We start from the raw sequence: 13612 nt of genomic DNA, 5'->3' as shown, positions 1-13612 counted from the left end.
AAAATCTAATCTTTAGACTTGTTTAATGGTGTACGTGAATCATTCTGTCTTTATCTGGTAATGCAGATATCTGGTTGTGTCTTTATCTGGTTGAACCTCTAAATCTAAATTTAGGGCTAAAATAATAAAAGTATGGGGTTTTGACAGACTTCTTTTTTCTTAGTAACATGTTGGTAGAAAAACCAATTTTGAATTACACACTACAGAATTAGCTGCATGGTAAACCCTTACTAATATTTGTCATGTTTTCTTCTTAGTTATCAAAGTGCATGCATGGATTTTTACTCACATTGACAAAACTTGCAAGTTGATGGATTTGTGGTTTTTTGTTTCATTTTGGGTTTTACTTTCTGTTTTTCTTAAATGAATTTGACTAAAGATACTGTGCTTCCCAGCTCATACCTGTGTAATCTACAGGGTAGACTTGGAGGGACTTTCAAACTGAGCGTGTTCAGTCAATGGTGTCAGCTATGTTTTCATCTTATGCTGTGTATTTGATAAACTGTATTGAATATCTTGGAGGAGTAGGGCAGTTTTTTAGGGTGGCTTTCCTTATTTTCTCTTTTGTAAATCACATGAGAATCTAGATTTTTGTCATATTATAGTAAATATTTATATCTTTCTTCACTGATACAGTAGTGCTTGTGTGGGTGGGGTGCCCAAATCCCCCTCAAGACCACTGTAGTTTCTGCTGTATCTTTCATCTTCATTCTTTGGAAATTTGGATAATCTGATCTGTAGGCATCATTAAAGCTTTCTGTTTTGCCAAGCAGTAGCTGTACAAGTTGTGGTTTGGAACCACTTTTCTTGCTAAAACCTCAAAAGCTGTCCATTTGTGCATGTGAAATATTACACTGCAGTAAGAAACAGTCGGTCTGAAAATGTTAATATAGGTAACTGTCATTTTTACAAACAGGTTCAGCTGAAAGCCTGTGTTTCCCTTCCATAGTGTATTTAGTCTCTTCTGGGCATGCTGCCAACAAAATTTGTAACTAATATGTAAGGGTATAATAATAAAAAAAAAACCTTGAACAATTTAAACCAAACCTTAGGTATGATTTAATTTTCATGATGATGTTGAAGCTACAGAATAAATAGCTTCATTACATTCTGATTACTACTGCCTAAGCATTGTTAGTTTCTGTGGCAAAGATGCTACTTTGAAATGATTTAGTGATGAGGCTGTGTCCCTTCTAAAGAGAATTGGTAGTATGTCACTTGACATTCCATTACAATATCCCTTTTCTTCAGGGCCCAGGTACTTACTCAGGCTTTCTCGGGAAAACTTAGGCCACCATGAGGCTATGGAAGAATGCCTTTCTCTAATGTTATTGGCAGTCTTATATTTGGAAGGACTAAAGAAGGAACTAAACATATCTGGAATTGACCTTTGTATAAAAAAAGTCTTTTGTTGCCACTAACACGAAAATTAGGCAACATTACTAGCTTTATATGTTTATGACTTCTGAAAAATGTGGCTATATTATGTAGTAATTAACTACTGTATAGCAGCTGAATTACACAGGTGCCTTTTCTACTAGAAGTGCTTTGGTCTGAGCTGAGCAGGAAGAGAGAATTTAAAACTCTGCTGTAGTGGCTCATATAATGTAAATTAAACAAAAATGGCCTTGTGACTGAAGACTGCAGATGTCTGAGAAGTGATTGAAGAGGCAAAAAGCATAAAATAGTAACAAAGGGCCTCTTGTCACTATCATAGAAGTTGGAGAGCATCAGAGGAGAACCTAAAATGCAGGAGCCAGGATAAACACTGAGCTACTAATGCATCGTGGGCATCTTTTTGTTCTTAAAGAAACATTACAGCTTTTCTGATTCTGTGGGTAGGAACTGGAACATCTCAGAAGAGGTTGTGGCAGTGAGTCACACTCGCTGTGTTCTGCTTGGTTGTCAGGCCCATGGGAAGGGGAGGTTTAAACCATGTCTCTGCATTGAGAGTTCCCATAGGCTGTGTGCTGGTTTGGAACTGGATTTGGAGCTGCCCAGACATCACCAGTGTGCTGTGCAGGAGCCTGTGCTCATGTGTCAGGGCAGTGAATTTCATTTGGGAGAAAGGTGCTGCATGCTTTTTAATGAGTTTAATGAGCTGTGTGAACTGTTACAAGGCGCGTTGTAAACGCTCAGATCAAGTGTTCCCGGGGCATTTCCTCACTGTCTGCACAACTGACTGGGAAAAGGTAAAATGTGTGGGAATTTATAAAATCAGGGGGTTTTAGGAAGGTTGTAAGGGACAAGCCTCAGATGCAGCGGAATTGTGAACAGTGCTAAAAAATAAATAGCTCAAAACGCTCTCCTAGCAACCCTGTCCTGTTCTCTGTAAATAAACTGCCAACGGCAAAATGGACCTGCCATGCGTCACAGAAGATTCTGTGGTAAAAATAGGATCAGATTTAAGGTTTTTGGGCTACCATTCAGTGCATAAACAGTAGTTTCTTTTTTCTCTTGAAAAACAACAAGAACAAAAAATATTTTGTCTCAAGGAGTCACTTTATAGTGCTGTATAGAGTGTTTTAAAGATGATTCTAATTGTGTCATTCCTCTGAATTGCCTCATTTCATAAACTAAATGATGCTACTTGAACATTGGGGGTTTTATGTAACTTTTTAGGGGGAAAAAGCTCCAAACTCATCTCAGTAATGTAGTATCCCATTGCATTTTTATTACATTTGTAAGTTTTGTTAATCCGTTTAATATATTTGACTGTTTAATCCTTTCAGCTGCTCTTGATGTCCGAAGCAAAATTGTAAGAATGCTAAAGATAACTAGAAGGACAGTGGTTTGCAACCACTTCGAAATTATTTCAATTTTAGTAATTGAAGTAGTACTAGCTAAATATTATTTGAATGAGAACTGTGTGGTATAGATGCAAATGGTGATATGTGTCCATGTTAACTTACTCTAAATTCTGTTCAGTCAGAGGGAAAGAAGCATGAAACACCTCTAAAAGCTATGAAACACCTCTAAAAGCTGACCAATAAATATAAACCACGTGTATTTCAGTGTATAGACACAGTAATATCTATCTAAGATGCAGAACCCAGTTTCTGTTTCCTAAAACTGAATTTTTGGGTTCCATGGGTTTGAAAAGAGAGATATTTTCATCCTTCCTTCTTTACTGTTGTTGCCAGTGAAGAGAATTTCTCTTTCTGGACACCTGTTCTGTATTGACTTTCATAGGAGTGTAGTCTTTTCTTTTTTAATACATCTCTTCATGTCAAATTCTGTTGGAAGTCTAACTGTTTGGGAATACTGACAGCATGTGGCTGTGTAAACAAAATTTCATTAGAAAGCTACTCTATCTGAGTGTATTTAGTAATAGATATTTTTATCTGCAGGATTAAGAGGAAAAGTGACAGTCTAGTTTGACTTGTTGCTCACTAAAATTCTCTGTCAACTTGTGCAGTGTTCTGTGTATACAACTGTCATCCTGATAATCAACTGCATGACATTTACTGGAGCTGGCACCAGCACAATGATCTCTTGTTGCGGTCAAGAAAAAATACTTAAGAATATAAGCTCTTTTTAATTTATATTTTCTTTTATTTTAGTAAGAGAGAAAGTAGGAACTTCTTGTCTCAATTCTCAAGATTATAATGGAATTACTGATTTGACTCCCTCATATTTTTTTAACCTTACAGTAACACATTATATATATTACTGACAAAAGAGTAATGCTTTTCGTATGCATTAGCACAGCAAACACCTCAGTAGCATTAAGCTTGTCAGCTGGGATTAGTTAATTATTATAAGATCAAAATGACAAGCATACCACCTCAGGTAAACCTAAAAATTAGTCTGCATGATGTAGAATTTTGTAAGGCTGCTTAGGTTACAACTGTCTTTTTCCATCTCAAAGTACACATTTTAGTCTTTTTCTTTTACTGTGAAAGAAAATAAAACCCCCAGCCAGCCGCTCACCCTCACACAGCCACTTGCTCATTCTCCTCCCTTATGGGATGGGGGAGAGAATCAGTAGGGTAAAAGTGAAAAAACTTGTGGGTTGACATAAAGACAGTTTAATAGGTAAAGCAGAAATGTGCATGCAAGCAAAGCAGAACAAGGAATTCATTCACCACTTCCCATGGGCAGGTGTTCAGGCATCCCCAGGAATGCAGGGCTCCATTAGTTGTAGCTGTTACTTGGGAAGAGAAATGCTGTCACTCTGAACATCTCACCTTTCTTCTTCTTCCCTGACTCTTATATACTGAGTGTGTTGTCCTGTGGTGTGGGATATCTTTGGTCATTTAGGGTCAACTGTCCTGGCTGTGTCCCTTCCCAGGTTCTGGTGCACCTCCGTGCACATGCTGGTGGGGTGAGAAGCAGAAAAGGTCTTGGCCCTGTATAAGGGCTGCTCAGCAAAAGTGAGAACATTCCTGTGTTATCAACACCGTTTTCAGCACAAATCCAAAACACAGCCTCACACCAACTAGGTGAAGTAAATTAACTCTGTACCATTCACAACCAGCATGATTCAATTCTATAGCTATCACTGTGAGAGATGCAGAAGTAGAAGGTGCTTTGAAATTTCTTTTTCTTGGCTTTGGATTCTGGATTAACACAAGATTACTAGTGCTTTGAAGTTTCTAGAAGGTGATGTTGATACTTTTTTATGAAGTTGTATATTTCACCCATACTGTGTCTTGGGTTCTGGTAGACCATATGCAGTTAAAGGTGATCTATGATGTTAAGCTGACTGAGACAGGAAAATTGAATGGATTCCTTCTGTGTGCCATTCTGCTTGCCTATTTCATGGTATGTGTGTGACAGGTATCTTTAGGTTACCTTGCAGACAGTGGAGCATTTCACAGTATGTAATATGTAATTCAAACTTGTAATTTTTATAGGAATGAATGAAGGTGAGCACTGACAATACATAGTTGCATTGTTTTAGTTAATCTTGCACCATTTTTGAAGTTAGACAGTGCTACTCAAGTGTTTGGCACTACATATCCATTACTAACAATTAATATTAAACTACAAATAACAGAAGCAGTGTATTTTAGTGTTAAGTATCAAAGGACTAGCTTATTCTGGATATGTGTTGGTAGTCTTGCACCTCATAGAAGCTTTGGATGGCATTTTTATCATTGATTCTTGAGTCTTTTTACTATTGATGGTTAAAATTATGACCATTACTCATTTAAGTGAGGCTTTTGAGTATTTAAGTAATTGAATCAAGAGCGGTTCTTAAAAACAAGTGTTATGCTTAGAACTATATGTATATGAATAATGCTGGCAGTAGTGTCCTGCCTCTCCCTCTAAATTATCTCTTGCCTGTATCCTTTTGTTACTGTGACTGCAGCAGCACTGTTACTTCACTGAATTTTTCTGCTGTGTGTTCTACTGTTTGAAATGCTAGCTAGATGGATGCCTGAGAAGGGGCTGTTCTTATAAAAATAAGATATGTTAGGATTTGAGTTTGAAACTTGGGGATTGTGGCCATCTTTCATTCTGCAATTATTATTATGGTTACATTGCTAATAGCTACTGATCCTACATAAGAGGCCACGTAGATCTGGCCTCTTATTTGGGATGAGCAAGAACTATGCACAGCTTTCCATTGAGGATGCTAGTTGTGATGTGACAGCTCAGGATTATTTACAGTGTTTGGTGACACAAAGTGCAGAAAATCTATAACTGATATGAGTACTCTGTGCTAATAGAGCATTCTGATACATTAACATTATTTGAGGACGTCAAACAGCCGCTGAAAAATGAGGGATTTAGGCAGTCAGGTGATTTTGCTTAATTATCAATCAGAAAAGTAGATTTTAAAATGTTGTTGAGGTTTAAAATATTGGAACAGCCGAAGGTAGTGGAGGATAAGGATTTCTGTAATAGAGAAGGCATAAAAATGCTGTAATTCAAGGTCAATCCAAGCAGTTTGGTCTTGAAGGAGTAAGCACTGGTGGTTGCTGATAGTGTGCATGTGTTTTAATTCTTCCAAAAGAGAAGTTAGTCTCCTGTTCTCTGAACTCATGAGCTCTTGCTTCTCTGTTCTGCATCTGTCTATGCCTGTTACTGTCCATCTTTCATGTTCTTCACAAAAGTCATGTAGCTCACTAAAACAACAGAAAACTCTCCACTTGGTTTTTTGTTGCTGCTGTTCAGGAGGTCTGACACTGAGCACTCTGAGAAAGGTGAGAGTGGGGTCAGAAAACCTTTTTCTTCTTTTGTAACAGTGAACTGTTAAATGCTGAACTTTGGAATGTATTTTAATCAAATAAACTCCTGTAGAATCCCCTTTCAAGAGGGCTGTGCGTTCCTGAGACAAAAATGAATTGCAAATAGGTGTAAATACCTTTAACAAGTTAAATGATACTTCCATGTGGAAATGTTATGAATTATTAATGCTATTTAAAGGAAAAGCTGAACTCATTCATTTCTTCTGTATTAGAAGAAATTCTAGTTCATTAGAAGTGAACTATTTATTGTTCACTTGTGTTATTCATTTTTTCCGAACCCTGAAGTCCAAAGTTTGAAAAGATAAATTTTATCATATCTCTTTTGCTGTTAACAGATCCCAGCTAAAATGTAATTACACATGCATCCTTAATTTGATATTTTGATGAGATGCTGGTCTTTTTCACTGGTCTGACAAATGTTTCTCTGAAAGTAAGTTAAAGAAAAGGAATGAGCAAGTGTTGATATTTAGAGTGATAAAACAAGTAAATGAGCTAAAAAAATGAAGAATTGGAACCAAAGTGTATTTGTGAAGTCATATTATGTAATAATAAAAAATTTTGTAGATTGCATCTTTGTGGGAGAAACAGAAACAATCAGAATGCATTTCCATCCCCTTCTTCATTCCCCTACCCCCTGCTCTACAAGAAAGCAATGCACAGCATGTGCTGTAGAATTCCAGAAATTTTGCACCATATTTGTTGTGTTATCTAGAAACATGTAGCTGTTGGAGTTAAGATGGTATTACATAATTTTTTAGGTAAGAAACAAAAGCCAAAAATGAGATCCCTGGTGAGAAATAAAGCTTTCTGATTAATCATGATGCATGAACTTGAGGCACTTTGTATTGGTGTTTAGCTGCACCATAAATCCAGGCTCTTCGAGTTGTTCAGGACCAGCATTGTTACAGGTGCTTCCCCAAGGGCTGCATGGCAATCATGCCTTATTTTTCTTACAGTAGGAAAGATTTCAGGAGCTGCCTGAATCTGGTCTTGTGAACCAAGATTAAAGTTTCCTTTGTCAGTTTTGTTGTTGGCCCTTTATTTTTTGATATGTTCTTCCTTGGAATTGTGTCTTCTGCTAAATCTTGGTTTTACAGATTGTACAGATTGCATTTATCAGCTTTGCACAGGAGTTTGGAACATCTGAACTCATTCCTAAGTATATAAATGGGATATGTGTGTTCTGCCTGCCTTTAATGCTCCCTCAGCTTTCACTCACTGGTAATATTATTTTCAGTCCTTGTTAAGAGTAATTTCTGTCCTTTATTTTCCTTACAGTAAAGCTTGTAAAAGATTAGATATTTGATATCATTACCTTCCTTAGAATGGAGAACTCTCATGTGGTTTTATGGATGAATGTTTATCTTGGTGAACTGTTGCTACCCTTTTTTGGTTTTTTTTTTTAGAGCTGTGACTGAATAGAGATCTTAAAAAAGTGAAGCATGCAGAGTTCTCTGTTGGGAGCTAACAGTTTGTTGGTTTTGTGGCAGTAGGGAAGATGGCTAGTTTGTGTGGCCTTTGAGACAGACTTGATTGAAAGCTGTCATATTTGTTAAATATTGTGGGAATTCATGTCCCTCTGTTAATCCTTTTCTGAATTCCAAAGTGGATATTTCAGAAGTCTTCTTATACTTTTTATGCATCTTTGTGGTAGAAGAGAGTGCAAGTGCAAGAAGTCATTTTGTAGGAGCTACGTCTCTTCAGCAGTCTCAGCAGCTTGTTGAAATTTTTATTCTTATCAGTGTAAAAGCTGAGCATTTCTTTCAGAGATTTTCCTGCACTGTTCTCCAGTTCTTTGATGTTGTATGCATTTGAAGTCAATTCACATTCAGAAGTAATGCTTCTCAACTTTGCTTGGGAAGAAAAAAAGATAATAAAAGAAAAAAAGGAAAAAATTGTGAGAGGAGGTATAACCTAAAAGAAGGAGGAAATGTAGAGTTAAGGACAGCAGATGTCTTGTGATTGAGGTATTTGGATGCAGAAGGCCTTTGAATGGGTTACCCCTGCAGTGGCTTTCAGTGGAAAGCTGTAACCTTGGTAAGCTGTCCTGGCAAACTTTGTCTTGGTGGTTTGGATCTGGGGGAGGAATTTGATGTGATTGCTGATGTTTCACTTTACAGAAATCAATTATATTCTTTCCAGACACTGAGCTGTTTATGTCCTCTTCCTTCCTGCTGTTCTTGTGTCCCTTGTCCTTCCTGACACCTCCTTACCTGTAGGGACTGCTGTTGATTTCAGTGTGTTACAAAATGTAATTTGAAGTCCTCCTAAGTGTTCCTTTGGTGAGAGTTTTATTGTTCTTTGCCTTTTAGATGAAATTAACATGGGAAGTAAAAGAACACTAGAAAAGTCAACAGAAAAGATGTTAATTTACAAGTTTTCTTATTGTTTACTGTTATTGTTGTGAAGTTTCATCCTAAAGTGTATTAAAGTCATTGCCCCTTAGCTCCAAAATTATAAATAAAAACATTCTTTAGGATCCCAGTAGAATGATAAAAGCCAAAGAAACTCAGGCATTGGTTAGCCATTCCATAGCTTCCTTCTTGAAGCTTCTCTGGGGTTCAATGAAATTGTTACTCAAGTTTTCCTAAACACATCGACTGATGATGTAGTAAGTTTGGTAGTTTAGCACTGGTGAAAGTCTTTCATATCAACAGAAACAATGGGTAACCTGGCAGTCTTGGTGTAGATGCTTCTGTTTTTCCTTGATTTCTGCTTGCATTTCTGTTAGTGTGTGTAATGGGGATTGTTACATTAAAGATATTATTGAAAAGACTATGCAGTGCATTTGAATCTTTCCTCTCCATAGTAGGCTTTTTTCCCTTTCTAAAATGTTTTCCAGGTGCAAAAAGGGACAAACAAACAGTCTCTCCTTGAGAAAAACACAAAAGAAAACAAACAGCCTCCCTGATCTAAAGCTCCTTCAACAAGCCTATATTAGGTTTAAAAAATTTAAAAGCTACCTTGTGGTGTATGCCATTGTAATTGTGACACCTGCTCACTATATTATGAAGGGAAAACCTCCATAGTTCTATCCATATGGCAGTGGGGATAAAAAAACCCCAAGTTCACTAGAGTGTGTAAAAACCCCAGGCCTAGAAATCCCCATCAGCTTTTTAAAGTGTACTTGTCTTTGGGTTTTAAGAAATGTACAAGGATTAAAAGGACTTTATGTATTGTATCTAGCAAGTATAGTTCTACATAATATTTTGGTGCTGATAGTTTTTTTTATTTGATTTATTAACTTTCTTGGTTAAACTGTTTAATTCCTGGCAAAATTAGCTTAGTTAAAAGGATTTGGGCTGGTTAGAGACAAGGTGATCTCTGAGTCAATCACCTGGTATTTACAGTTCATAAAGGTAGAGATAAAAGTGTTTTGCTTTCAGCTTTGCATCTAGGTTGTCAGTTAACCAATTTTACTTTACTTGAGAACTTAAAAATTCATTCTTTTACTCTCTCAGGCTGATTCCATGAAATAAATTTCTGATATTTCTTCCATTGTGACAGAAATAGAAAGGTGACACTTGGTCATACCTGAATAGAGCATGCACATATTGTCCTGGTGCTTGGTGAGAGTGGTTGGGCAGTTGCTGTTGAACAAATGATGTTCTTTTGAAAGTTTGGACTATCATTTTGATAGAGAAAGATCAGCATGGGTAGTTTTTAAGATTCAGAACAGTTACTGAGTTTTCATATGGCTATTTAGACTTAGACATCTTATCAAGCTGCTCAGTGGGATTTTTGAACCCCTTGTGTCAATCCATATGGTTGCATGTTTTTTTACTAGCTCTCTGTAGAAGCAGTCTGAACAAATAGCTGTGCATTTTGCTGTTCTGCAGAGTTTTGTGTTCACAAAAATTCCACAAATATATAATTAAAGAAATTAAATACTTGAGTGCCACTAGCTTTAAGTAAGTTTCTTTCCCAGCTGCAGTTTCTTTACATCTTCTGACACTGACTGTCTAAGGAAACCATATTACATTGCTAAGAAAAAATGACTTGTTTATGATTAGACTGGAAAAAATACTGAACTTCTGTGTTCTGAGTTTAATTGTTAGTTTTGTCAGACTCACTGTTTTTGTAAAGTATTTGTCTAAACTATTCAAACAAATACGATTTATGTCTGATTCTCTAATCCTCCAAAAATTGATTTCTGCCAGTATGAAAGACTTCTGTTATAGTATAAAGGCTCTGGGATAAGAAGTTATTTTCTCTCAGTTGGCACAATTTTATTCACACTGCCAATGCTTCATTCATGTTTAAGAAAAAAATTAAAAAACTGATTACTTTCTCAGCTCTTTTAGGAAGCACATTTGATTTGTATAGCTTTGATATTTTATTCAGTTTACCATGGAAAATACTTATTTAGTCTGTAAAATGTATGTCCCTTTTTTGGAAATGAAATCTAAATCAGATTTCCCATTCTTATGCATGGACATGTCAGTAGGGGAGCCAAAGCTAAAACCTTGCATTAATTTGCATTAGTATCCCAACAAAAAATACTGTGCAGGTGCAGAGATGCAGATAGATAGACATCTTTGAAGAAAAATGAACGAAGATCTTTGAAACAGAAGCCATATCTCTGTTTTTAGTTCAGTTTCTTTAGTTGATTAAGTGATTATTGTAAAGATGGGTAATACTAACAACAGTGCATTCATAAATGCTGGTTTTTATTGAACAATTTCAGTTGATGCACTTTGAAAACAAATATAAATACTTGATTTACTTTATAAACTTACATTATAAAACATTCAGAACATTAATGTGTTTTCCAAATAGCACAGGACATTATTGCCATATCTCTTCAGTTTTGATAACACTTGATGCAATGTAGATTGGGTTATGTTAATGGTGAAGCTGAACTGAGTTTCTATTGTATTTACAACTTACAGAAATATAAAGAGAAAGATAAACACAAGCAAAAATATAAGAAGCAGTCGGAGTCCTCCCCATCTTTGGTTCCATCTCTTACTGTAACTACAGAAAAAGTAAGTCAATGTGTTTTTTCTCTTCCACTTCAGTTACTTATGTCAAAATTTCATGATGTAATCATTCTACTATATATACAGGAGCTTTATAATGGTATAAATTCTAGAATTATGAAGCACTCTTAGTATTTTTTCCTGTAATGTAAAATCCTAAAATACTTGAAGGTTTTCATATGGAGAAAGGCTTAGAGTTTTGTACTTAAATTTTGATTCAGGTGCCAGTGATACTCCAGTAAATTTTCCTTAACTAAGGTATATTTAACAACTTGAGAAGTTTTAGAAAGTCTTTCCTTCAAAATTCACTTGTGTTAGCTGAGCTGACACTGAACCTGTAAGCATTTAAAACTGGTAGTTATGAAATTACAGCTCACACTTCATACACTTATAATTTCCCTTATTAGCAGGTTGTTCTGTTATCTTCTCTGACCTTCCCTTTCTGTTGATGTGTTAGAAAATACCTAATTCCAGCAGGAACATACAGGGTCAAATAATAACAGTTCTCATTGTACTCTTGTACAAGCAAGAATCACTTCTGCTACCCACCAGTAAAATGACACTAATGTTGGTGTTACAGAGTGGGCAGTACTGTTGAGAAGTGGGGTTTCTGATTTCAGACTTGGAAAGAACGTGTCCCATTCATGTGGAGATGTTTGACATTAGAGTCAGGGAATCATGGTTTGAGTTGAATTGTGCTTAATATGCACAGATCATCCTGTAAGGTGCTGAGGCTTGTGTTAACTGTGTGTGCTTTGGTTGCTGAGGTGTTGCATTCAACAAATGTGTGTTTGCATATGGTACACCAAGACCTCATCAGGACAGGCTGAAACAATTGAAATACCAAGTTCTCTGAACAATTGAAATACCAATACTTTCTCTGGTCTCTGGAAGTATTCTCTCAACTAGTGGTATCAATTTCAAGAATAATCTCCAAGAAAGTTAGATTTTTAGTATGCTTTGCATATTTCTTTATTCTCCATAGTAAGATTATTAACTTGAGAATTTGTAACTGCTAACATCCCATTATTAGGAGCTCACACTTCTGTTGAGAGTCTTGTTTCTTGTTCTGCTGTATTCTCTTTGATGCTCTTGTGTCCAGTGAGACTTAGTAGTCAGTGGTTTTCTGAAACTCAATAACTCTCTGTTAAAAAAAAATAGACGAAAAGGTAGAATCAATTTACCACTTTGCTGGTTTAAGTGACATTAGAGATTGCAATCAGCGAGTGTGACAGTTTCTGTTGAAATTAGGTTGTAGTATTGACTGGTCCACATGATTGGTTATTTCATTTATTAATTTGCCCTAAACATATTCCTTTTGAGTCTGAGACAACTTCTAAAATTCATAACCTGTAAGAGAGGCTTTGTGGGAACTTGTATGGAAACTTCTTTAAATTTTACTACCTTTGTTTAGTTTTTATACTGTGTATGATCTTACATTTCTTGAATTATATCCCTCTTGTACTCTGATTATCTAATAATCATAAGTTTTTACAAGAAGTGATATTATTGTATATTTCTGTAAAAGTTAAAAAAATATATGGAAATATTGATTATCTTTTGCATCCTGCCTATGGGAATTTGCTTTTAATGCCAGAGACACAGTTGGATTCTGCTTTTCTGCTAAGCTTATTTCTAATTGCTTTGTCCTCCCTATCTTTTCCCTAATTACAAGGTTTACTGCTATGGATAGTCACAGGGATGAGCTAGGGCAAACACTAAAGTGAACAGAAAATCTCTAATTCTAGAACTTTAATCATAACTTCATTAAATGAAAACAGAATATTAATTCTGGAATTTGAATATAGTCATGCCCTTTTCGGTTTTTAATTTAATCTTTTGCATGTGGATTTTCTTTACCTAACCTGTTTGCATCATTTATTGACTTTTTTATAGTGGTTCAAATCATCAGGAAAATTGATGTTAAGCTTTTTATTGGTGTTTTTATTGGAAAATTGCTGTTCAGAGGTTCCTAAGTGCAATCATGTATTTTTAAAAAGTATCTACTGGATATATAGAAGTGTTTTTTTTTTATTTTTACCATGGCTACTTCCTTCAGTTAATTTTTTTCCTAAGTCCTTTTAACACCATTTACAGAAATTTGCTTTTCTAGATTATAAACTTGTTCCTCAAAACATTGAAATTTTAGTAATGAAACAAGCTTTATTTTTTTCTAAGATGAATATTTGGTTCAGAATATTGCATTAATGTATTCCTTTTATGTGTCCTTTTAACTGGAATTGCTAGAATTGTTTTGAACCTGATCTCTATTTCACAGCAGTCTTCCTTTGTATTGAATGCATGACTTTATTGTGGTATATAATCACTTCTGCTACCATAAAGTTCCTGTGGAGGAAACTGAAATTTGAAATGAAATTTGTTTTTCCTTTTTAAAGATGTTAAACCATTTAATCCAGTGGTAATGACCAT

The 13612-nt window shown here is 35.6% G+C and overlaps 1 protein-coding gene across 4 annotated transcripts in view; it reads left to right on the top strand.

Moving 5' to 3' along the window:
• The window catches only part of MLLT10 (MLLT10 histone lysine methyltransferase DOT1L cofactor), a 123817-nt gene that overhangs the window by 48469 nt on the left and 61736 nt on the right, over positions 1-13612 (top strand). For all 4 annotated transcript variants that reach the window (XM_059476145.1, XM_059476129.1, XM_059476121.1 and 1 more), the window contains one exon: positions 11093-11188. In XM_059476145.1, coding sequence (XP_059332128.1) covers positions 11093-11188 — 96 coding nt within the window. The remainder of the gene's footprint in view (positions 1-11092; positions 11189-13612) is intronic.

This window comes from Ammospiza nelsoni, chromosome 1 (genome assembly GCF_027579445.1).
Source record: "Ammospiza nelsoni isolate bAmmNel1 chromosome 1, bAmmNel1.pri, whole genome shotgun sequence".
NCBI classification, from domain to species: Eukaryota; Metazoa; Chordata; class Aves; order Passeriformes; family Passerellidae; genus Ammospiza; species Ammospiza nelsoni.
The sequence above is the reverse complement of the archived record's forward strand: the minus strand, read 5'-3'. Positions and strand labels throughout refer to the sequence as shown.